This window comes from Passer domesticus, chromosome 19 (assembly GCF_036417665.1).
Source record: "Passer domesticus isolate bPasDom1 chromosome 19, bPasDom1.hap1, whole genome shotgun sequence".
Taxonomy (NCBI): Eukaryota; Metazoa; Chordata; class Aves; order Passeriformes; family Passeridae; genus Passer; species Passer domesticus.
The window spans coordinates 4,931,458-4,957,140 of NC_087492.1; the positions used below are offsets into that span (position 1 = coordinate 4,931,458).

The following is a 25,683-nucleotide window of genomic DNA, read 5'->3' on the forward strand; positions in this document are numbered from 1 at the left end:
CAGAAAGGGACTCTTCATCAGGCACTGTAGTGATAGGACAATCCTTGTAATGGGTTCAGACTGGAAGAAAGGAAATTTAGGTTAGATATTGGGAAGAAATTCTTCTCTGTGAGGGTGGGGAGGCTCTTGCACAGGGAGCCCAGAGAAGCTGTGGCTGCCCCATCCCTGAAATGTCCAAGGTCGGGTTGGACAGGGCTTGCAGCAACCTGGGCTAGTGGAAGGGGTCCCTGCCCATGGCAGGGGGTGGAACAAGATTTTGGGTCTTTGGGGTCTCTCCTAAACCAAACCATTCTGTGATTTATGGAGAACCTGCTGGTGGCAGGAGGGAGACTTCTGGGAGCACTGCAGGCGGACTGCTCGGGAACCCCAGTCCCGGGCTGAAACAAGTAACAACCATGCAGTTTACACCTCTTGACAGAACCTAAAGCTGTAGTTTAAAGTGAGTTGTTCAGTTGATCCAGAACAACCCGAGCGCTTGCCAGGAGAACCCTGCCAGCGGCACAGCTGGGAAGACTGCGGCACTGCTCTGGCAAGCCCAGCCTTGAAGCTGAAACAGCACCGCGCGGCTTACACGTCATGACAGAACCTAAAAAAAAAAACAAACCCCAAACACCAAAAACCCAGGCGTTTTAATTTAAAACGTCAGCGCCGACCCAGGCAGAAACCCGTGAGGGAGGCCGGGGGGCGGGAACAGCCGGGCGGGCCCCGCCCCGCCCCGCGCGCGGCGCGGAGCTGACGCAGCCGTTGCCGCAGAGACGAACCGCCCCGGCCCCCCCCGCCGGCCCGGCCCCCCCGTCCCGGTGCGGCGCGGCTCGGCTCGGCTCGGCTCGGCTCGGCTCGCTCCATCCCGCGCAGCGGCTCCGGGACGCGCCTCCTGTCACCTTCAGCGGCGCTGGCCCGGGCGGGAGGCGCGCGGCGGCGCCGCCATGGTGCTCATCAAGGAATAGTGAGTGCGGGGAGCTCCCCCATCCCTTGAGCCGGGCCGGTGCGCGCCCGGAGCCTGGCGCGGCGGCGGCCGCGGGTGGGCGGCCCGGCCTGGCCCCGCACTGCGGCCGCGGAGAGGGAGGGAGGGAAGGAGCGGGGAGCGCCGTGAGGGCCGCGGCGGCCGTGGGGGCGGCATGAAGGTCACGGCGGGGCGGGGGCCGCGGCTGCCGGCGGGCACCGGGGCCGCTCGGCCCCTCCGCGGCTCCGCGGCTGCCGCCGGAGCCCCCGCGGCCTCCGCACCGGGTGTTGCCGGTGCCCGGGTGCCGCGGGCCGGAGCCGGCTCAGCCCCGCTGAAGGAGCCCTGATGGAGCTCTGAGGGAGCCCTGAGGGAGCCCTGATGGAGCCCTGATGGAGCCCTGATGGAGCCCTGATGGAGCCCTGATGGAGCCCTGAGGGAGCCCTGAGGGAGCCCTGAGGGAGCCTGATGGAGCCCTGATGGAGCCCTGAAGGAGCCCTGAGGGAGCCCTGAGGGAGCCCTGATGGAGCCCTGAGGGAGCTCTGAGGGAGCCCTGAGGGGGCCCTGAGGGAGCTCTGAGGGAGGCAGGGGCGTCTTGCCCCCGCTCCTTGTTCCACAGCCAAGTGTCAAGCCTGGCTTCGATCCCCTCCCGCCTGCCGGCTGTGTGATCCCCAAGGAGGGGCTCCCGAGGATGTCAGAAGTGAGGTGGCTCCAAAATATTTGTTGTGTGTGGAAGCCTGGCCGTGGTGTTCTTCACTGACCCTGAGGCCGCTGCGGCTGTCCTGCCCGGTGATGGGGATGGAGGGGTGGAAAACTGGCTGGCCGTGAGGGTGTGTAGCTGTTGGTCACGTTGCTTGTCACAGTCCTTGGTTCAGCAGCTCTGTGCTTGCTGGTGTGGAATATACTCTTGGACCGGTGCACTTTGGCTGGGTGTCTTCAAAGCTGTGTGCACTCTGCACACAGTTCTTTCCTGAATTCTTAAGGTTAGCTCAAGTGCATTCCCAAGTTAAGTGCATTCCATAATTTTAAACTTCTTTTGGCGGATGGAAGAGGCTTTCTGTTTATTTTTTCTTTCTCCTCTTCCAAAAGATACCTGTGATCCCAGTGATAAAGTGGGTTTTCAGGTCTTCTCTTAGACACATTTACCTACATGACTGTGTCCTCCTTACAGGAATTACTTTGCAAGATTATGGACCATGGTGTAGATTTAAATATTAAAACCATGTTGAGGGTTATACTGATCCTTGTAGTTGCCTTTAAACTTGATTAACTTTTTTTTTTTTTTCCCAATCCTTAAACCCCTGCTATTTTTATCCAAATAGGAGTGTAGAATTCAGGATCAGCAGCAGAGCTGCTCTTTGTAACACAAAAATACCTTCTGTAGTGTTAAACTGGATGGCAGGCAGAAACCTGGCCTAAGTGCTTAGTTTCAGGTGCATGAAAAGATAATTAATTCCTTTTACAACATCTGTTTTGTTGGTATTTTCCTGTGGATTTACTGCTTTCCCTCTTGGAGCACCTTAGCTGGGTTATCGTGTCTTTTTCATGCCTCTGCTCACAATCCCTTACCCTGTACCACAGTAAAGCTCATTATCAATGAGCTGTGCTTTAAAGGTGAGAACATATGTACTTTGAATCAGATTTCTGACACCACGAGCAGTTCATTTTCGTGACTATCACTTCCAAAAATCGTTCTACTCAACATTATTTACCTCACCACATCAGCATCCTACTGGTCTTTCACACTGCCTGCTTCAGAAACAAGGTGTGAAGTGTAAAGGTTAAAAGACCAGAATTACTACATTGGTTTTCTTTTACAGTTTTCCATTTGTATTTTCAAAAGGGTCACTAAACCTTTTTAGTGTTGCCATTATACTGTTTCTTTTCTTCCCTCTGTTTTGCTCTTAGTAAGATATATGTGGCTGTAAGGACAGTCAAGGTTGCTGCTGGACTTTCCAAATGAACATTTATTTTTGACATTCTGAGATTGCCAGCCACCTCTGACAGTTGCACATTCAGAGTTGTGTCAGTGTATTGGCTCATATTTAAATATTCTTGATGTTGTGCGTGCCCAATTTACATCCTTTTTGAGAGGGTTTTTGATGAAATCTCATGTTCCAGGAAGCAGTTGTTTAAGGCATGTTGAAACCTCTCCTTTTGGTGTGAGCTGGCTGTTTGAAGTGCTTTGCTGTTACTGTTTTGCTGTTACTTATGTTAGTTCTGTTTGCATGCAGGTAATTACTGCCTTCCTACCATAGGTGGTAAAAAGCTAAATGATCTGTAACTTCATCTCATCTGAGCAGATTATTCTTCCATCTCTGTGACCCCTTGTCACACTCCCCCTAGTAAATCAGATGGGTTTTATTATGCCTGTAAGTATTTTAGGAGCTGATGCAGAAATAGAGCAATATAACAAAACCTGATGTCACATTTTATTATCAGCCAAGTCTGTATCATCATTTCTCTACAGCTTCTTGTCCTGATGGTTGTGCAGTGATGCCTTTAACCCTTTCATCTGATGCCCTGTCAGACTTTGAGACTTATCTTGCATTTCTATCCATCCGTGCTGCAGACCACCTGCATGGATTTTGCTCATTTGTTTGCATTTTTTGGGTGTCAGGGTTTGTAAATGGAGTCTTGCTTGCTGTGCTTATTTTGATTGAAACTGCCTTGGAAGACCTTGAGGAGAATCAGAGTGTGGAGACTCACTTCCCTTTCCTGTGAAGTGACGATAATGCCACTGACCTTCCCTGCAGCTGTACTTCCCTTTGCTGTCATTTGAGGCAGATTTTAATCTAACAGGGATCTTAAATGTTCCTCACCATTTTCAGGCTGATCACATCATATAATTTCTCATAAATTGGGCAAGTTCTGTCCTAAAGTTAGGAATCTTTGTTCCCATTGCTGCTCCTGCAAAGCTTTTCCTCCAGATCCTCTTGAGCAGTCTTCCCTCCTCCTGCTTTATCACTTGACTACCTGTAACTGGTTTTCACCCCCCCTCTCTTGGTTTGCTGGGCTGAACAAACTGTAAACCATTGATCTTGTTTGTATTTCTGTTTCTCCATTAACTCTAAGATGATAATTCAGATTTAGTGTCTTCCAGTTTCCTAAATGGAATTTCATTCACTTACAGCAATGTTTTACACCAGATTTTCTGAAGAAAAATGTTTTAACTCCATTCCAAAGAAATTGTTTGTTCCCTTTTTCTTGGTCTTTCACTTTAATTTATCATGCAGCCCCTCTTTTATTGCACTTTTATCCAGTTAACTAACCCAACATCATGCTCGATGGCAAAGTCTACCTGTGAAAATCCCTTTCCTTTTTTTGATCCTCCCTTACACCACACTGGTGTTGATCCTCTTCCCTCTTGCCTTTCAGCAGGTATTTTCAGTAAACAATATGTAACAGTGAGTAAAACAATTACAGTTCAATGTATCCTACCAGCAAGTGGAAGATGGATTTCCATGAATTGATCAAATCCCATTTAAAAATTGCTTTTACTTCCTATGTTTGGTAAGGAATGCCATGTCTTCAGTAGATGTGACGTAAAGAAGCACATGTGATTTGGTCTAAAATTTGTTGCCTAATGATTTTTCTGTTGTAAAACAGTCACTGTTCCTTCTCCATTCACTTTTTTTTGCATCATTTATGATGTCTAAAACTCTTCCATACCTGAGCCTTTTAGCTGGTTTTTGTCCCAAGTCTGAATTGCTTTCTTCTCCCACAGAAGCTTTTCCCCATCTCCAATAATATTTTTTAACTTCCTTCACTTGTTCTGTATCCTCTTTGAGATAAGGTGACCAGGACTATGGGCAATATTCAAGATATTGATATGTGGGAGATTCTAGTGACATAATTGTCTTTTTTGTGTGTGTGTCTGTGTGCTGTTTCCATTTCTAATACTGGATTTACTTTTGAACTGCCACTGAGCTGGTGTTTCCTGCTGCTTTTCCATAAAGGCACAAGAGAGTGGCAGTAACTAACTTGGGGCTCATTAACCCCATGTGTTTGGTGAAAACGAGTGCCTGTAGTGCATTATTCTTTTTTTTTTTTCATTGAGACTGAACTTGATTTGCAGTTCTCAGTAGTTCTTTCTGCAGTACTTTGCAGTCAGCATAAAGTGTTGCTGTCACAAGTAATCTTGCATAATCTGTAATCTTTTGCCCCTATTGCAGTTTGTTGTTTTGATAAAGTGTAAAAAAAGAATTCTATTTTCACTACTATTGCTTTTTCATAATCAGTTTATTAATACAGAGGGCTTTTTTCCTGATTGTGTCCTAGTTCCTTTGAGACTAATTCCCAAATAATTGGGAATTCTTCTGCCCATGGTAGCCATATCCATTTCCTGTGTGTCTCTTGCTTTGGTTCCTTGTTTGACATCATCCTTGCTGAAAGCAGAAGTCAATCACAGATCCAGTTTTGGAGAAGACCTTAACAAGCATCTATTTCTGTCAGCTTTAAATGGATCCTTTTCCCAAAAATCTGTGTGACTTCAGGCAGTTTTTGCTGTGTTGTCCAGTCAGTTGATTCTCAGAAGCATTCAGGAAACACAATAATAAAAAAAATACTCATTTGAAGCAGTGGCAGCACCCAGCTTTGCAGTGAGCTCTGAGAAAGCCTTTCCTCTGCTGTTTGCTGCTGTTTGGGACATGTGAGCAAATCATGCAGTGCCTTGTGGCTATTGCAGATCTCTGCAGAATTGCTGAGGCTCACAGAAACCTCCCCAGCAGCTTGATGAGGAATAAGATGGGATTGCTGAAAGGATGGAGTGAGAGGGATCACCACTGTGTTGGTGCTGTGTGGGTTTGTAGGCCAGTGAGGGATCACCAGTTGAATTACAGAGTTTTAACAGAGGATTGCAATTATGCTCTATCGTGTATTGGTTCTCTTTGAGGTTGTTATATAAATAGTCTTTGGCCTAAGGAGTGCTGGGTGGATGCTGGAATTCTGGGGGGAGAGGAGAGCTGTGCAGCCATTGCTGTGAGGAATGTGGGAATTTTGGGGCTGCAGGGATATTTGCTAATTTCTGTCTCTGTTTCCCTTCCAGCCGCGTTATCCTGCCCGTGTCTGTGGAGGAGGTAAGTTCTTTGCTTCTTGCTTCCTTGCTTTAGGACTGGAAACAAACCTGTGATCAAAGCATGAAAAAAACCTGGAAAATGCAAGCTGTCTTCAGGAGCCCCTGTGAGCTGTTACTCATTCACCATCATTTTTGACCAAATAATTGTATTAAGTCTGAGGGTGCCAATCATCTTTCTTACAAAATACTTTCAGATATGCTGATTATAAATCTTGAGTTGTCAGGCTGTTTTCAAGTGCAGTTTCCTTTTCATTAGCACTATTGTTCTTTTCTATTTTTTTAACATGAGGGGAAGCTTTAGTACAGATTTAAATCACCTTTTAAACTGTTTTGCTGGAGTTCTTTTGTTTTATACTCTTAGGCAAAGATCAGTAATTACTTAGGAGGCTCATGTAGCAAAAGGACTTTTTAACATCTGTGCTATTTAGCTCTTACAGCAAACTTTCTTTTTGTTTAGATGAAGGTGAATTGAGAGAAGAGATGTAGTTTCTGTTGGACAGGGTGATTTTCATCACCAAACCACCATGGAATAGCTGTGCAGACTCAGTGGCTGTTTCCCTCCTGTTCCCTCTGATTTTCAGTTTGCCTCTCCTTCCTCCCTCCTGCACTGAACATCTCTCTTGAAGAGAATCTAACCATATAAGTGTTTTGAATTTTTTAATCGTTATACTAGCAAGGTAGAAATTGAAATGACTGAGTCTATAGCACTTCCACAGCAGATTCCTTCTTCTGGATGTGTTTTAATTTTTCCTTGTGATCCTTGGCTGGAAGCCTTGGGTTTGTGAACTCTGATCAAGGCCTAGTTCTACCTCTGTGATAACAGCACTCTTGTTCATTTTTTTTCCTCTGAATATAGCAGCTACTGTGGCGTAGACAGTGGTGGGCTGGCTCATGGCAGCACTTTTTTAAGCACATCCCTTTTATAACTCTCACTCTTTTGACAGAACACAGTTTAGAACTTCATGTAGTGCATTCCTGCAGCCATCAGACTGGCTAGTAAAACAAAGGCAGCGTCTAAGCTGAGTTTCTTGTTCCTGTGGCTCAGTCTGCTGTGACAGGTATCAGGTGCTGACAGAAAGCCCAGAACTCTGATCAGGGATGGGTTTAGATCTCTGTTCTGTGTTAGTGCAAGAACAAGGCTGTTCATGCCAGAAGTTGTGTCTGTTGCTTGCTCCTTCCCTGTAGCTTTTATGCTTTCTGCATGAATCTGTTTCCAGCAGTTTTAACAGAAGTCAGCCTGAAGTATGAGAGTAGGGAAGTTTGGATCCTTTATTGTCCCTGAGCACCACTCACAAGAGTAAGAGCTTGACAAAGGCAGGAGTAACATGATCAGCTTTATCAAGTAAGCACAGGATGCAAACTTGCAGGTTAGAGAAAGCTGTGGGTAAATGGCAGGTTGCTTGAGCTCAATGGACAGAAAGGACCTTCCTGAATAGCAGGAACCCTGCCTTGGAGTGATATGGCTCCTTGGTGTCAAGCTGTGTAAACAGAAAGCCAAGGCAGCAGCATACAGATTGTTTCTTTGAGGGGGTTAGACTGGATGGAGCCCAACACAGGGTTTTCCTAAGTTCTCTGATACTGGGATTAGCCTTCATCCAGTTAAAGCGAGTCCCTGGCTGTGCTCTTGTCCCTCCCTGCCTGTTCAGAGCCTTGTGTGCAAACTGCCTGTGTGGAAAACTGAGGGTTTGGGCTGTAGATGAACCTGTCAGTCTCTGGCAAACTCCTTGTGTGGGTGCCCTGGGATTATCTGTTTCAGGGCATGTATTGCTCTACTCTGGGTCCAGTGCTTGCCTTGTAGAGAAACCTGACCAAATCAAATTTCTCCCCAACTTGCACATTGTCACTGTGTCCCATGAATGATGTCCCTTTCCAAGGTCTGCTGTTTTTCCTGTGATAGGGCAGACTTCAGGAGCAAATTCCCTGAGCAGAGAGGGTTCTAAAGTTCACTTAGTTTTGCCTATGTAGCTGGGTGTGCTTAAGAAAAAAGGTTATTTCCAGTGTTGACTCAGAGGATGATGCTGCTGTGTTTATTGCCTCATCCCCCTTCCTGTGTGCAAAGATGCTGACACATCTGTGCATCACTTGGTCACTGCACTGCTGTCTGTTCTACAAACCAGCTGTTAAACCTTCATTGCTTTCAAGGATTTCCTTGTGTACAAAACTCTTAAATAGGGCTCTGGAGACTTGTTTGCTCCTGACTGTGTAGCTGCTCATGAAACATCTCTGGCTAGCAGGAGGTGTTCTGATTTCATTTTTATATGGCTGATTTTTGCTCAAAAGGCTTGAGAGTTCACACCTTCTGCATGCAAATTGCTGGCAAAAGTCTGATGCCAGCATGCAAGATAGGGAATGAAATTAATTCTAACTTTGAGAGATCATGAAAGGGTTGAGGGAGGTTCTGTGATATACCAGGGATTCTGTGTTCAGTCTCCACCCTTAGCAAATGGATTTTAACCAATAGTATGGAATTTAGGAGAAAACTGGTGATCAGGAAGGCATTGGGGAGCTGTGACTTAATCAACACAGAGCTCAGTGCTGCTTAGCTAGCCAAGCTGGGAACCAAACAGTGCAAGAGGAGCCCTGGCGATGACTAAAACTCCAGAGCTGGCATGTAGGAGTTAGACTGTAGCAGTCTGTCTTCTACATGGAAACCCTGCCAAAACACAGTCCTGCTCAAGTGCAGGCTGCAAGCTGCACTGCTGTGTTGGTTCATCCCCTGTCCCCCTGTGGGGAGCAAAGGGAATCTCCTTGTTGAGTGTTGGGTGCCAGGCTTTGCTCCCGTTCCCTGACCAGCATCAGGTGCCAGCTTGGGGAGCCTGGACTCATGTGGGTGTCTGTGCCAGCTGCCACTGAAATGCTGGTATGGATTAGAGCTGTGTGTACACATTCTGTGCTGCCTCTTTGTTCCTTTCACATGGCAAGGAGCTTGCCAAACACACAGGAATCTTATTAATGGCGTTCAAAGCAGCTTTCAGGAAAACAACTGCTCTTGAAGATGGTTGTGTTGAGATCAGGCCTGCTGGAGGAGATTTGGTGCAATGAAGATATTCTCTCAGCTGTATAAGAGGTGTTTGGCACAGAGCAAGAGGGATGACTTCCTGCAGAAGAGAAAAGAGTTTTTTGGTGCTCTCAGGTCTCTGGAGTCCAGTTTCCTAGAGCCAAAATCTTTTTCTCTGTTTACCTTTGCAGGGAGAAGGATATGGGATTTGCTCATTGGGACAGTTTTATTTGTGCCTTTTCCTCTCTTATCAATGCAATTAAAGGCTCAGAAATAACAGGGAAGTTTAAATAGTGAAGATGTTAAACCCAGGGGTTTATCTTCTTAGTGTCTGAACTTTGATCCAAGTATTTGAAAGGGAGAATGAATGAATAAGAGGCTGTTACTAAGAGGAATTAGTTGGTGCTCCTTGAGCTCTGTCCTGGGACTTGGTGCAAAGCAGTCAAAGCCATTCAGTCCTCCCCTGTAATCCTGTGCTTACCAAACTCATAATAAACTCTGTTCTATGAGTATTTGTGTGGCTCTTACTCTGCTAAAGCAACTTTGCTTCTAAGGTTTCACAACTCTGATGTTTTGCTCTGGAGGGAGGTGAGTGTTCTGCTTTGTGTGGGTCATTTTTAGGGAGTCATAAGGAAGGCAGTGTGCTGTATGAAATGTCAGCAGGGAGAGACTTGTATTGCAGCCCAAAATGCAGACTGAAACCCAACCTGCTGTGACAGTGCAGGAACTGTCCAGCCAAGTGAGGGCTGCTCCTGTAACCTGGGCAGGACCTTCCTGGAGAGATCCAGGGCTGCTGCTCTTAGCTTGAAAATGGTCTGATTTTTGTTCTGCCCCACATGAGCTGAGGCCAGGACCCCTAGCCTTGTTACTCTGGCTCCATCTATTCTTCCAGCAGGCCTTTGTTGGTACCAGATGGCACAAAATACCAGAGAGCTTTGGGTACTGTTGTTATTTTGGATGCTGTGACAACAAAATTTAATGACTGTAGAAATCTTCCTTCATTGCAGAAGATGTTCCAGCCCAGTGAAGTATTTCTGGGTTCTCAGCTCTGAGCAGTATTCCACTTTTCCAGGCAGCCTTTCAGAAGTGCTATTCCTGTTCTGATGCAGAGCCTTATGCTGTGGAAAAGGAAGATGGCCTGAACAGTGTTGCATTGCTTTGTAGTTATGTTATGGAGTTTTTGGAAGGTTTTGGTGGTTGATTTTTTTTTTTCATTGCACTTCTGGTGCCAAACACTTTGTGGTTTACCCTTTCAGATTGTGTCCCTGTACTGTTGCCTTTGGCAACAGTTGTTGTTTTGCTCAATTAAGAGTTCTGAAGACTTAACTCTCCTAAGTTAGAACTCTTCCTTTTAAGTCAGTGGTGTAGGTTCTTCATCCTCAAACTTTGCTCATCTAACTTTGCCTCAGAGAGACCTGTGTGAATTTTCTTCATTTGATCATGTTTCTTTTGAGCTCTGCACCCCCTTTTTCAGCTACAAGAGGCAAGAGTGTATTCATCTTTACATCTTCTGCAGAGGAGAATGTTCTTTTTTGTTTATTTTTGGTTTTTCCTCTGTTCTGCCCTGGGAAACATTTGTGAATGCCTCTTATGAAATAAATGGTGTAGTATCAAGTACTTCAAGTGATTCCTGGGAAATAATGCTGCCAAGTGAATGTCTGTAGGAGACTGAGAAATTATTTTAGGGTAAGAATTTTACTGTATGTTGAAATTCTGTGCTCTCCCTGGGAGTGGTTTAAGCTTGTGCCTAAGAGGAAGTGTGATACAGAGGAAAAACAACACAACCCAAACCAAAGATAATAGGAAAAATATTAGTGGGAGCAGTGCATAGATCAACTGATCATTTGGAACACTGGCTCAATTATTTAATTAGATAAAGTTTTGAGAATGAAAATACCCTCTTTACTTCAGTTGTTTGAACTGCACCTGGGGGATGCTCATCTTTGGCCCTCAGGGCTCCTGAGCTGTGCACATTTAACAAGTTTGTTTCTTGGAGCACTTAAATCAGGTGGTGCAAGCACCCTTGATCTTCTGTCTCCCTTATGAAGTTTTTCCCTCCCTTCCCCCTTACCCTGCATTTTGTAAAAAAGCTTGATGTGAATTTCTTTGGGACTCTTCTGGATGCAGCACTGCCTGCTTATTGATTCAGGACTGGCAGTGCCTTATTCTTAGTTTTGTGAGGACATCTGTGTGTCACTCAAAAAGAGTGAAACCCAGTGGATTTTGCTACAGTATCCCTGAGGTCATCTGTGTTTTCTTACTTTCTGATGCTCCTTTCATCTTTCCTGCTTTCTCCTGATTCTGTGTTGGTTTGGAGCTTGAGATGGAAGGGTTAAAGGTGTTTTATTGGCAGTGCTTTCCTCCTAACTACCACTCAAGCTTTCTATTTCAAATGAAATTAAATGAGCTGCTTATCTGCCCATACCAGTGGATGTCCTTTTCTCTGCCCTCTCCCCAGGTAATAAATTTGTCCTTGGCTTCTTCTGGCAAAGTTATTACTTCAGCTGAATTATAGCCATGGTAATAATGTGTCTTTAACTTCTCCAGTATCAAGTGGGGCAGCTGTATTCTGTGGCAGAAGCCAGTAAAAATGAAACTGGTGGAGGTGAAGGAGTGGAAGTCCTGGTGAACGAACCCTACGAGAGGGATGGAGAGCGTGGGCAGTACACACACAAGATCTACCACTTACAGAGGTATGGGAACCAGTTCATAACCAGAGGGATTGCAGCAGCTGTAAATCCCAGATTATATAAAGGCTGAAAGATGCAGAAGGCAGGAGCATACAGCACCTGGCTGTGAGCATCACTGGGACACCCACCCTCCCCTGTAAACGTGGCTGTTGTCCCAAGAAAATCTGGCTTTGAGCTTTTCAAAGCAAGTCTGATCCTGCCACCCAGTATTTTCATACTTGAATTTGGCTAAAGAACAAAATATCTCCTAGATTTCAGCCTGCTTTCAGCCTCTTTTTTTTTAATTTGTTTTATCTTTCATTATGTAAAGAAGATTTATTTTAACATGTCTGATTTAGCATTTCTGGAAAACATCATAATGGGTTTGGGGAGAGCCCTACCAATTCCAGAACTGTGCAAATCTCTAGTGTTTGCATGCCAGGTGATGTCCTGCCTGTCTCAGTTCTCATTCCATGTAGTCCTTATCAATGCCTTTCTTCCTATTTCCAAATTCTGCAGCAAAGTGCCAACATTTGTGAGAATGCTGGCCCCTGAAGGAGCTCTGAATATACATGAAAAAGCATGGAATGCCTATCCCTACTGCAGAACTGGTGAGTGCCTGAGGAAGGACTCTGGATTCTTCTTTTTTGTTTTCAGGGGGGACAAAAGGTGGGGGGGGGTATAAGGAAAGATGCAACTAATAGAGAAACTGGTTCAGCTCTCAGATCTTGGATTCCTGTTCTCTAAACCCTTTGCGTGGTCAGGAAAAGCAAAATACAGTGCTGAGGAATTAAAAGAACTGCCCTTGTCTGATGTGCTGCTAATGGGTGACCTTTATGAGAGGGAAAGAACAGACCAAGAAATATCTGTTAGTCTTCCTGAAGGAATAGCTGTGTAACACAGATGAAATAAATACGTGAGGGGTGATTTTATGTGCTTCAGTGCAGCATAGCCAGGTGGGAAAAGGTGGAAGATGCAGGAGGGGAACAGGGCAGATCTCAGGTGCCTCTTGCTTAGTGCAGGTGAGGGGAGCAAGTGTTCAGTGATGGGTGTTTGCTCACTTAGTGAAGGTGAGGGGAACAAGTGTTCAGTGATGGGTGTTTGCTCACTTAGTGCAGGTGAGGGGAACAAGTGTTCAGTGATGGGTGTTTGCTCACTTAGTGCAGGTGAGGGGAACAAGTGTTCAGTGATGGGTGTTTGCTCACTTAGTGCAGGTGAGGGGAACAAGTGTTCAGTGATGGGTGTTTGCTCACTTAGTGCAGGTGAGGGGAACAAGTGTTCAGTGATGGGTGTTTGCTCACTTAGTGCAGGTGAGGGGAACAAGTGTTCAGTGATGGGTGTTTGCTCACTTAGTGCAGGTGAGGGGAACAAGTGTTCAGTGATGGGTGTTTGCTCACTTAGTGCAGGTGAGGGGAACAAGTGTTCAGTGATGGGTGTTTGCTCACTTGCAGGATCTGAGCTCAGTGAGGGTTGAACAGAGGGTGCTGCAGATGAAGTGAATCCATCTGTAAAGGCAGGGCTGGGGCTCTGGAGCTGTGTGAAGTGCTGGAATAATGTCAAACCTGTTTTCTACAGGAGTGGTTAGTATTTCCTTACTGAAGTTACCAGCAAGTGTTTAACCACTGCAGCTTCTCTGGTATTTACTGCTGTAAAATGAAAATTTGACTTTGCCTCCAAACTTATGTAGTGTTTTTGGCAGCATTTTGTGCTGTTTGTATCTCTGAAGGACATATTTGCTGCTGGTTGGTAGTGGTACAGTTGCTATGGGAACGAAACACTTAAAAATTCCAACTGTTCTTGAAACTCAATATATAAAACCCCCCTTTTTTACAATTTACTTAAGTGAATTTTAAATGAAGTGTTTTAAAAGAAGGAAAAAGCTCTGCAGTGGGAGAGGATAGTGTTACTTCAGTCTGTGAAATTACATGCAGCAGTCTAGTGGAATGGATATTTCAAACACAAAATTCAGATACTGCCATCAGCTTCAGAATAAATTTTTAATATCTCACAGAAGATGTGAAAACAAAGTTGTTCACAACCTTTCTAAGCTTTATGCACTTTTCTTACTGCATGTTACTTAAATTAGTTAGCAAATGTCTAGTTTATTTCCATGTTAAGCCCATGAGCTGATTTAAATGCCTGGCTGTATCCTCCACCTCCTCTTTACCTTCTCCACCAGTTTCTGAAACAAAGGTATGGAGTTACTTCTTTTGTTGTTCTTAAGCTGCTTATCCTTCAGTTACACACTAATAAAATTCCACTGAAGAACAGGATACTAAAATCAAGTACAAGACTTTTCAACACAATCAAAGAAATTTCAGATTTTGATATGCTAGTAATGATAAAAAGCAAAAAAAAAATAACTCAACTGTAATAAACAGCAACATAATATGAGATAAAAAGTGCTTTGTTGTGGGGGTTGGAGCAGAAGGCAGTTTTGATGCGGAGGCTGATAAATCTGTTTAGAGAATCTGCCAGCCTGACATGAAGCAAGGGAGCTTGGAAAAGTTGCAGAAACCTTCCTTTGGCTGGGATTGGGCAGGAGGGGAGAGCCCTTGGATGTGAGAGCCTATGGATGTGAGAGGGAACCCTTGGATATGGGAGCCCCTGGATGTGTTGTGGGGCTGCATTTTGACCATTTTCCTTTGGGTGCTCTCGGGTGTTTTGGTCAGATGTGGGGAGACTTGGATGCCCTGCTGTGAATCCTTGGGCAGCAGAAGATGCTGTGCTGGCTCAGAGCAGCCAGGCTTTCAGCCCTCTCACTAGAATTCTCTCACTAGAATCTGCAATTTCAGAGCCAGGGACCCAGCAGGAGCTAAACCTGAGTGTAGGAGCTGCTGGTGCTTCTGCCCGTGCCCTCCTGTCTGAGATGGTGTTGCTGTGCTGTCCCTGGAGCACAGCTTGCTTGTTCACAGAGCCTTCTAAACTGGAATAAACCAGTGCTTTTACTTAATTGTGCCTTGTGGTATTTTTTTTTAATTATATGACTGCATCCTTCTTCCATTTCCCTATATGTCCTCTGAGAAGCTCAATTAATATACATATTATGGGCCATTATCAAAGTAGTGCTAGAGATTGAGGGAATTTAAATGCCTAGCTTATAACTTTCTACAGTTCTGCACACTTCTTTGTGCTGTAATGTGTTGTTTTTATGTACTTTGAATGGAAGCCTTGCTTAGTTCCTTTGAGAGTATAAAAAGTAAGTGAGGTTGTTGTTATTGTATGGTTTCACAACTTCTGCAATAAAAATGAAGTGAGGATTGTCTAATAGTTGTACCTGTGGGCTGGTGCCAAGGGGAACAGTGTCCTTCTCTGCAGTCTGACTTAAATATTAATGTTGCTTAAATGTTTTTAGAAAAGCAATTTGATGTGTGTTCCACTCTGAGTGTAACCATGGCCTGTGGCCAAATGTCAAGAAACTGAGAAGTTATAACTGCACTTGAAACATGTAGGAGTTGCTGCTGTAATGCCTCAAGAAGCAGGTCCTAATTTGTAGCAAGCTGAGCATTGAAATTTCAGTGGACATTTCTGAAGAGATTAATTTGTTTCTTTACAAATGAGGAGTCCTCCCCACAGGGAAGAAGTTAAGGAGGTGAAGGAACCTGTTTTGAGGCAGCTGCAAAGTCACAGCACACAGTCATGGCAAAGTGGGAAGGCCCTGGTTTATAATTATTGCTGGTTTATTCAGTATTTTGTTGGACTAGCAGGAAAGAAACCCCACTTCCTTCTTGCAGAAATAATGAAATGTTCTTTGAGATGAAGTTCAGCATTTGAAAAATTAGCCTCAGCTCTGCTTTCTTGTTCTCTCCCTCCAGCCCAACATGCCAGTCTAAATAATTGGCTTTCTGTAAAATTGCTGTAAAAAGCAATTTTCACGTGCTGGGGATTTGGAACAGTCCAAGCCCAGCAGTGGGTAATTAAGGCAGCTGGATGTGCATGATAGGTGATGTGGGGTGGAACTGTCTGCGGGATGCTGCTTGGAAACTCAAAAATTGTTACAATACCTTTAAAACCAAATTGTTCCTTAATCAAGCCCTGATGTTAGACTTCAGAACAGACCAGAGAACTTCACCTCCAGCTTCAGACTTCCTTCTGCTTGAGTAGAATCGCTCAGGTAGAGCAGATGCTGACTGTTACAGGATCTTTAATTGCTTTTCTGTGTTGAATAATTGAGCCTTGGTGTCCAGGAGCTCAGTTACCACGAGCAGCACAGATGCAGAGGGTCTGGTTACTCCAGGCAGGGCTGCTCTGGCCTGAAATCCAGCATGGGTTTCCTTTGGAACTGTGGTGAGGCTCCTTATCTGCAAGCTGAGAGAGGATTGGTAAAAAGCTGTCAGCTGAACATACTTATTCCATCTTCTCATCCAGCTGGCTGCAGGCCAGGGAGCACAAGTGGCAGTGCATAATTAATTGCTGCTCCTCTGGGTTTCTCTGAGAATTTCCAGAGGAGAAGGGGGTGAAGGTAGCTGGGTTCTATCAACTTCCATGTCTTTTCCCTCAGAGGTACCTGGGAAGCTGGAGCTGTCCCTATTTGCTGAGAGTGGGAGGAGGGCAGTGGTTGCTGTACAGTCTTTCCTCACTAAAGTACTGTGTCTCTTTCTTTCCATGTGTTGATTTCTTGGACCAGTTATTACAGTAAGTATTGCTTTTACTGATAATCTGTGGAATAATGACTGAAATGAAGTGTTCTGGGTAGATTAACTGCCCTTACCAAGTGTGGTGTGTCCGTGTGACCATGGACAGAGATCTGTCTGTGCTCAGCAAAGCTCAGCTTTACAAATGGGAACAAGCCCTTGCTTGGCTGAACTGAGTAAAAGCCAGTCAGCTCCTGCCATGCTGTCTCCTTGATTAATCTCTTCTGAATTTGATATTTCCTTTCTACATGCTGAGTGTTTCACTGGCCTGTGCTTTTGTTTCTACTGCCCTGAGGGAGGATAGGGTTACCTTTGGGAGTCCTTTGCCACTCACAGTAATAGTGAGAAATGGAAAGTTTTTTGCTTACTTGGCAGAACTGTGCTTCTTGTCCCTTCCCTTTCAGCATCAAAAGCTCTCAGCACATCAGTTTAATATTGTTATTAATGTGAAAAGTTGAATCAAAATATGTACTCAGTGCTAGATCAATAATCTCTGGGGAAAGACAGTTTCTGCCTAGCTAACTTATGTTACCCCTTCTAAACTCTAAATAGAGTGGCAGATATTGTCCTTTCAAGAAAAAGCTGTTTATAAACTCCAAATGTTTCACTAAAACAATAGAATTTGTGGTGGTTTTTTTGTGAACAGCTTGTGGTTTATTTAATCCTAAGTAATTAATGATCAATCAATTTTGCTGAAAGCAATGATCTGGTTACAAATAATTCTGAAATTCCCTAAGTTGGACCCCAGTCAAATGGAAAGTTAATTCTTTGAATTACTCAGTTCTTTGAGTTGACTCTCCTAATGCTTATCTGCGTAATAAGAAGACAAATTATATATTTGTCTTATATAGTTATATATCCTAGAATAACAAGAAGCTTTATTTTGATGACAGAATGAGTATATGAAGGATGACTTCCTGATCAAAATTGAAACCTGGCATAAATCAGATCTTGGAACACAAGAGAATGTGAGTACTTGTGTCATGTGTTTTACTCATCTCTTTAATGTCACAGTGCTGCTTTTTGTGTTGGCTTAGAGAAGTGCTGTGTGGAGCTGTCTATTCACCATGTTCCTGCATTTCAAATGTTTGTCTCACTACCAAGGCAGACTCCCTTCTCTTGGCTTCTCACATGAACTGAATAAAATTGACCCCCAAACACTTGTTCTGTGTGAGCACCTTTGCTTCTTGAGAAACTCTCCCACTGTGTGTTTACCTCTCTGTGGGTGGGAAGGGGAGCACTGGGTGTCTGCATTTCCATCTGGCTTTGTATTTTCTTAGGCTGGGAATGTTCTATCACTGAAGCAGCTCCTTGGGTGATGTTTTTTTTCCCTGCAGGTGCATAAACTGGAGCCAGAGGTATGGAAGAGTGTAGAAGCCATTTATATAGACATTGCTGACAGGAGCCAAGTACTCCCCAAGGTATGGTAGGTGGGTAGCAGCTCCCTGGGGGAGAGGCCTTGTGCTAAAAGGGGGGATCATGGACAAACTGCACTTCCAGGGATGGTCACAGGCAGCAGGACAAGTGGGAGGATGGACAGAGGAGGAAAGGCCTTCCTTAAAACTGCTCATGCAAGCCAGAGGAAAAGCTTTTAAAAACTGTCAGCACTGCCTGTAAAATGTGTTGCCTGTGCATGTAACAGTATTTCTCCAGCAGTGCAGCTGACTGAGGTGCTTGAATAGCAGGAAATGGCACTCCCCTTTCCATACAGGATCTCTCCTAAACTTCCCTCTTTTTGATACTGACCCAAGGCTTCGCAAGTGTATCTGGAAATGATGTAGCCAATACTTGGTTCTAAGGATCACTCCAGTTACTGTGAGAGAGAAAGGGGTGTTTCTTTACTGGGAAGAAAAATCAACTGTATAAAAATGGAATGTAGGTTGAGTTTCCTGACTCTCAAACAGTATTTGATACCATTTTCATGGTAGTACAGTGAGTGTGACTGTATTTTTGTTCTAGTGAGCAACATGTGAGCATCACACTGATACAGTGCTGTGAAAAATCCTAGATAGTACAGCTGCTTTCTGTAACAGCAGTGTTTAGCTCCCAGAGAACAAGTGGTTACAGGAAACATATCCTACAGAACTTCTGATAGCCTTACAAAGGTCATATCAGTTTGTTACCACTTCTTCATAGGTCTAGGACACCACACGGTGGGGAGATACATTTCCTTGGGGAGTGTCTGACCTAAAGTTAAGGTCTGAAAACAGTAGCTCTTGATAAGGCAGAGGTCAGTCTTGGGCCAGGAAAATAAATCCTTTGTGTGAGAGAACAGCTGGAAAACAGTGGGATAATTTGTGTTTAATCTTTGTGTCTGTCCAACAGGATTACAAGGCTGAAGAAGATCCAGCAAGGTTTAAATCTGTCAAGACTGGACGTGGGCCTCTGGGTCCCAACTGGAAGGTTTGTATTGATGAATTCAGGAACTGTATTGGGACAGATACTAGGGTTTGGAGCCAAAGATACATCTGCAAAACACTGGAATCCCTTCTGCAGAAGGAAATGCAGAACTCAATCCTGAATCTGTTCTGATTTTAAAATAAATTAAAAGAGCTTGGTACAAAGAGAATGATTTCCAGGAAATCTCTAGAGCTGTCTGGTGCTCAGCCCAAGGGTTCACCCAAGAGAATTCAAGAATGAGATAGCTGAGTAATGACCAGCAGTGTGTAACCTTTCACTGAAATCCTTGGAATCTGAAGGCATTAAAGTGCAGATATAATCCCAGTCTTTGAAAGGGACCCTGGGTGGGATTTGGGGAGCTACTGGTGTGCAGGTCTGACTCCTAGCAGGCAAACTTGGCAGAAGCTGAGGTTGATATGATTCATTTGGGAAGAGTGGTTATGGCTCCTGTAATGGGAAATAGGAAACCTTGTGGAGTTTTCTTTAAGACTTTATAAGCATGACTCAGATGATATAATCTAATTCCAAAATGTTTTAGGTAGGGACTTTATCAAGAGACTTTTAAGGAAGCAAAGTAGCCGTGGTATAACAGTGAAGATGCTGAAAGACATAATTTTAATGGAAGAAAGAGTGGACAGCAGAGGAAAGGAAGGAATAGTTCTCAGAATGGAGGGAAAGCCACCTGTGAAGGAGACCAGGGTCTAGTTTCATCATGCCTTGAAAAAGGGTGAGCAAAGGTGTGACAAACCTTGTCAATAAAATAAAAGAAAGGTGTAACAATGTAAGAGGATTGTGGGGAATTGTGGGAAGACTTCATTATTAGGACTGAAGGAGCTGCTTTCCTGGCTGCAGGCTTAATGTGAATATCTTTGTGTCTTTGCAGAAGGACCTGGGGAAGCAGTCAGATTGTCCATACATGTGTGCTTACAAGCTGGTAACAGTCAAGTTCAAGTGGTGGGGTCTGCAAAATAAAGTGGAGAACTTTATACAGAAGGTGAGTTCTGTGGTGGGGAGAGATGTGGCAATGGGGCACATTTTATCACTCACCTGCTGTACAGGCAATGCCTCTGCCTGAAATTCTGCACTCAGTTAAAGCTGTGTTCAGTTTGCTGCTGAGGATCTTTCTGCCAAGTCCTAGAGCTCTAGCCACACTTTCCTCTCCTAGTCTGCTGCTTGAAAAACCTGTGTTAAAAATAAGCAGATGATGGGAAACTTTATTAAATTAAAACATAAATGGTATCTTGAAAAGAGCTTTTTTGTGGCAGTCTATAACCCATGAGCTGCAGCAGGATGCTACACCTGGGAATGGTTGTGTGTGGTTTTCCAGGCAGTGCTGTGTTCATAAAACTCCTGTGCCTTCAGATCACAGAGACTTCTCAGTGCTTAACATTGATAAACCACAGAGCTGCTTCTGCAAAAGCAATTGTCTGGTGATACAATCTAAAGGCAGCTCCAAGGGGGAATGACCATGGTGCTGCAGGATTTCAAATACCTCTGAAAAAAGCTCTGAATAAAGCAGTGTCTTCAAACTCTTTCTATTTATGAGTATCTGCAGGTTTGCATCAATGTATTCAAGCTGCTTTTGGTGAGATATCAAACCATAATTGGTAAAACTGAAGTGTCCTTCCTTAATGAGGTCTTTCCAAGAGGCATTATATATCCCTAATATAATGATTTTGCCTGGTTTATCTCTTATGAAATGGAAGTGAATTGCTCCAAACCTGGAGTAGTTTGTGCACATTAGTCACCTCAGCTGAAAGGTTTTCAGCTGTGAAAAACAAGTTTAGGCATTTTTTAGGTCACTTCAAAAGCAAAAAAAATAAGATAGGTGCATGTCAGCCCTTTACATTTTCTAACTTCTAGTTTTTAGCAAGTTAAGGATTTAAAAAATACCTGTTTCTCCTTTTTTCTGCACTTCTAGACCAACTTTAGTGCTCTAAGTAAACCCAACTTGGAGCACTTTATTCAATCAGAACAATACTGTCAAATCAAAGGAAATTCACTAATTCTTTCAGTGCAGCGTGCAGACTGCTGTCTAGGTTTGGAGGGAAAAAAAAAAGCCATTTCTCTGGGGATTCAAGGCTCTAGATTAGATATTCTGATAAAAGAATAAAAATCAGCTATCTCCAGTTTCCAATTGTGGCAGCTAGATGGAAAGGTGGGCGAGGGAGCCGATTCCACACATCTCTGAAAATTGTTACAATGCTGTGAGCTCCATGGTAATTGCCCTGTGACTAAGCTGGTTTGTGTTTTATTCCTCCTTTTGCAGCAAGAAAAGAGGCTCTTCACAAACTTCCACCGGCAGCTCTTTTGCTGGCTTGATAAGTGGGTTGATCTGACTATGGAGGACATCCGTAGGATGGAGGAGGAGACCAAGAGACAGCTGGATGAGGTCAGTGGCAAAGCAGGGCAGGTGTGGGATGTGTGAGAAACTGCTTCTATCCAGGGAGGAAAGGCTGCTGCACTGTCAGGGCATGGTGTGAATTGTGCTCCTGCTATTTAGGTCATGCTGTGTGTGCTTGGAATGATTGGCCATGAGTCCATCGTGCTGGCATCTCCTCCTAATCATTATGGAATTCTCCTGTTTGTTGTTGAGCCAATAAATGTATTGAACCACAGGTAATGAGGGGCTGAGTGGCAATGATTCATTTACTGCCTCAATATCTTCTGTTTGCTTTTACTCAGAGCTGAATGGTCGATTTTGTCCTCATTAGTTACCAGAAACCTGTTGAGTAAAAGGGTTTTTAGCTCTAAGTACCATAAGCAGGTAGTGGGGGTATGTAACATTCTTACTCTGAGAAACACAAGTTTGGTAATAATGAGAACCTTGTTCTGTGCTTTGTGTCCTGCCCTGCACCCTTCTCTCCCTTCATGCCTCAGGATATTTCATTATGGTTTCATGTACACTCTTGCCCTTTGGATAATGGTTCCAAATCTGCTGCCAACCCACAGCTTAACCAGAAATGATGCTGCATGTGCATTTCACAACCACTGATTTGAGGTGCTGAGATACAGTCGATGTCTTACACACAGGGGGTGTTCCATACTGATAAACTTTGAGATAACACATGTACTTGAACACTTCTTTCCTCTTTCAGATGAGAGAAAAAGATCCAGTGAAAGGAATGTCGGCTGCAGATGACTAATGTGACTCCTTCCTTGTGCACTGTAGGTATCAAGAGATTTGACAAAAATCTGTATTGCTCTATTTGGTTTAAAACCCCCAACATTTCTGTGAGAAATGATCCCCTTCATAGCTTCTGACAGGCAAATCTGTGCTATTGATTGGTTTATAGTGAACCCATTTCACTGACAGGTTGATGAGCGAGGTTTACTGCCTCATTTCAGAACTATTCTAAAGAAAATCTGAGTGAAAAGTGTAAGAAAAATGTGTTAGAATATCCTGTAGTTTACTGCTATTATTTCTGTAATGCATATGTTACTTTCCATGACTTGCAGAGAAACTTTTGTCAGTCTCAAAAAAGTGAGTTAGACATGCAAATACTTAGAATACAGTTGGAAATGGAGCATTTCAAGCATTTTGTGAGGAATTTTTTTTTTATTTCTTGTTAGTAGTATCTACTAGTGGGCCAAGGCTTGGAGTAACACTTGGGCATTGCAGGAGAAGCAGCAATGAAGAAGAAACCATTTTAAAGTTCTTGACTTGTTTTCTTTCTATTCTGTTAAATATGTCATCAGTTTGGGGGCTGGTTTTGCCAGATTTTTCTTGGACACTGCAAAAATGTTGTACAGTATTAGAGAGGTAAGAAAGCAAGGAGAAAGAAGGGATTGTCCATTTATGTTGGGAAGAACAGATTATTAGGGCAGTAAAATGCCATCCTAGGAAGGAAAATGTTATCCTTGGAAGGAACAGGGTGGGGCAGAACCACATCCTCCTGGAGTACTCACTGTTTACTGCTGTTTGCCCTCTGTTATCTGCTGGTTGTTTGGTGGTAAGTGGGGAGTGTCTTCTGATAGAAATACTTCAGTTTTTGAATGCCACTTGAAAATCAACCACTTGATTTTCTTCTGCCCCGTTTCCTGCGGATCAGTGCTGCAGTGTCACCGTGCATTGTCTGCCTGGTGACAGAGTGACTCACATCTGCTCTCTCAAGGTTGTCTGACACCTCCCTTGGCACACTGCTCTCCCAAAGCCATCCTGAAACATTTCCCTGTTGTCTCTTTGTTTCAGTTTGCAAGACAGTCATCAGGAAGGCCCAGGGAATCCACACCCTTGACTGACGGACCATCTCTGGATCAAGCCTTTCTCTGTCCAACTGGCAGGCGATTTTAAACCTCCCATAGCTAATTCTAGATGCCCCTTAATATTGTGAGCAAATAGACAGTCTGGTACTAAGCACTCCAATGTTAGCACGTGCATCCCAAGGAGTTCCCTCCTCCTCGGGGCCGTGTGACTTAGAGATCGCTGTATTTACAACTCCTCCCTCCTCTTTTTTTCATTGTGTTCAGACCAATTTCCATGTGGCCCTGTTTGATTTCCAAGTGACATTTTTAGCTCAAATAGTCTTGTGATGTGGTGACTTAGAATTTTTTTGTTTTGTTTTTTTTTTTTCCAAGTGGGATAAACTGCCACCTTTGTTTCTGCCCAGCCCTTCACCATTCTTTGAATGTCTGCTTGGAGAGGGAAGTAGTCCATATTTAAAAGTGCAAAACTCTTCCATGAAATGTTCTGCTCTCACCCTTGCTCCCAGAGGGAGATATTTAATGGCAGGTAACCTGAGTACAACACGAGGAGCAGCCAGAGAGTTCTTGGTTTGTGATGAGTTGAGGTTTGTGGCTTCTGTAGGGCATAACTTTGTTCTGTCTTAACAAACATGAATTAAAGACTGTCCAGAAGCTGCAGTCAGGCCCTGTACTGGGGCATTCAGCACTTACCTGTTGATTTTCCACTGTAGGGGTCTCTGGCCCATGTAGCTCTGTTGTCCTCCAGCTGTGCGTGTCAGTCTTACAGAATCTTTCTTGACACATGTTGCAACTTCCTGGTTCTTTAATTAAGACTTCCCATAACTTATAAAGCTGGAATGCTTTTGACTAATAATAACAGTGTGATTCTCCCTGGACAAATTGGGATGTTGCAAAGGCTGGTGTGCAAGGGAGGTGTTGGCATCTGGTTACATGCAGGTGCCTGGGGCCGTGGTTCTGCTCAGCAATAATATTCTTCCCATTGCAAGACTGAAATATCTCCTTTTGTGCTGTAAGAAAAGCTACTTATAAAGACCTGCAGTTTGCTAGGATATCTGTTGGTTATTATAAATCATAGAGGATACTGTTAATGTAAAGAACTCTCGTTATTTAATGAACTTAGATATTTACTGTAATTATCCTTATGTTGATATCAGCTTTAGACAATCAACTCAGCAGAACAGAATCAAGGAAATGCTGCTTTCTTCAATACATATGAGGAAAAAAAATCCTACTTCTCTGCTTATCCCTAAGGCCCAATGTTTGATTTTTTTTCCCTCCCCTAGTAGTAATAACTTTATTTTCCACTTCTGTGTTTGGCAGCACTAACATGAAACCCTGAATGCCAAACAGTCGTGGGTGTATCACCACTTTTGAGGAGTCTTTTCAGCATTCTGTAATACTCTGACTCCTCCAGCCCTTCCCACTCCTGCAAGCAGGAGATCCTGAAATGATCCCATGCCCTGCTGAACGAGGCTGTGCTGGGATCAGAGCTGTTTGCAGTGTGAGCGAAGATGGGAATGCTCTGCAGGGAGAGGATGGCATTGGTTTCTGGGGAGGGGGCAGTTTATCCCTTTATTTTTAGTTTGTTATTTTGCCTTACTCATGTCTAAGTGCAATAAGCTCTGAATTGTACCAGTAACTCTGGCAGGCTCTTCTCAGTGACCTCAGACAGTTCTGTGGGGTTGGGGTGGGGTTTGAGGGGTTTTAGCAATCTCACCAGGCAGAAGTAAAACAAGTTTATTGTAAAATAGCTAAAGAAACTAAATTTTAATCTTTGAGGCTATTCGGGACCAGGATGTTTCATGACATGTTGTACAGCTGTTCCTGAAGTATTCTAGGAGTGTAGGCCCCAGTTAGAGTTCTTTCAGTTTGAAGTATTTTTAACAGAGAATTTGTGCACTGACTTCAGTTCATGTTTGTTGGTAACGTTTTGAGGGATTCTTACACTTGAGGGCAACCTGAGAATACACATAGCACACTTGTTCTTTCAGTCTGTGTTATCCAAGAGGCTTTTTCCATCTGATGACACTAATCGCCGTGGAAGCAGATTGTAACATTCCACCATTGCAATCCTTTTTTGATCCTCTGATTTCAGAGTAAGAGCTTTTACACAAAGCTTTCCTGATTAGTGGAAAAACTTGGAGGGAGGGGGGGTGAAACTGCAGGACCTTCAGCCTCAATACTCCCCCTCTCCTCCCTGCCCTTTGTTTTCTCTCCTTTGATCCGAAGTGAAAGCATCCCTCAGCCTTTGGATAGACAAATCCTGTAAAGACCCTTCAGTCTCGACGCTTGGTTCCTGCTAGTGAGCATAGCAAAGATCTCGCAGCGTTCCCGTGCCGTATCTTCCATCAGCTTGGCCGAGAGCCCCGGGACGTGGCGGCTCCCGGCGGGATCGGCTCCACCGAGGGGCTGGATGCGCTGGCATCGCCGCTCCCATCCACGCCGGGTGGCTTTGGGGCTCCAGGGGCAGCCCCCTCGCCCCAGCCTGCCTCAGGCTGGTCTGCTGACAGGGCTGCTCGCCCCTCGTATCCCTCTGGGTTCCCCGCCACGTCCCCACGGGTTCTCCGCGCTCTTTCCTTTGGCGACACACACACACACACTTTGTAGAATGGGTTAGATTATCTCGTCGTTTCTTTAAATGTGAGTTTGTGCCTTTTTTGTCTCCTAAATCTTCCAATACAGGCATATTGGAAACGAAATCTAATAAAATACTAGACATAGCCTCTCGCCTCCGCCTCCTTTGTTTTGGGGATTTTGGG

The 25,683-nt window shown here is 44.3% G+C and overlaps 1 protein-coding gene across 1 annotated transcript; it reads left to right on the forward strand.

The window, feature by feature from the left end:
- Nucleotides 1-729: 729 nt before the first annotated feature.
- Nucleotides 730-25,645, forward strand: PITPNA (phosphatidylinositol transfer protein alpha). The gene is made up of 12 exons (XM_064395094.1): nt 730-946; nt 5,988-6,018; nt 11,563-11,708; nt 12,204-12,295; nt 16,312-16,319; nt 17,212-17,286; nt 17,656-17,739; nt 18,644-18,721; nt 19,602-19,712; nt 20,988-21,110; nt 21,817-21,886; nt 22,911-25,645. The coding sequence occupies exons 1-11, from the start codon at nt 927-929 to the stop codon at nt 21,862-21,864; spliced, it is 816 nt and encodes a 271-aa protein (XP_064251164.1). The 5' UTR covers nt 730-926; the 3' UTR covers nt 21,865-21,886; nt 22,911-25,645.
- Nucleotides 25,646-25,683: the final 38 nt, after the last annotated feature.

Bases quoted from the DNA above. Each gene is read 5' to 3' on its own strand.
- PITPNA (XM_064395094.1), top strand. From the start codon at position 927: ATGGTGCTCATCAAGGAATA. The intron at 947-5,987 runs GTGAGTGCGGGG...TTTCCCTTCCAG, and splicing joins ATGGTGCTCATCAAGGAATA to CCGCGTTATCCTGCCCGTGT. The intron at 17,740-18,643 runs GTATGGTAGGTG...TCTGTCCAACAG, and splicing joins GGAGCCAAGTACTCCCCAAG to GATTACAAGGCTGAAGAAGA.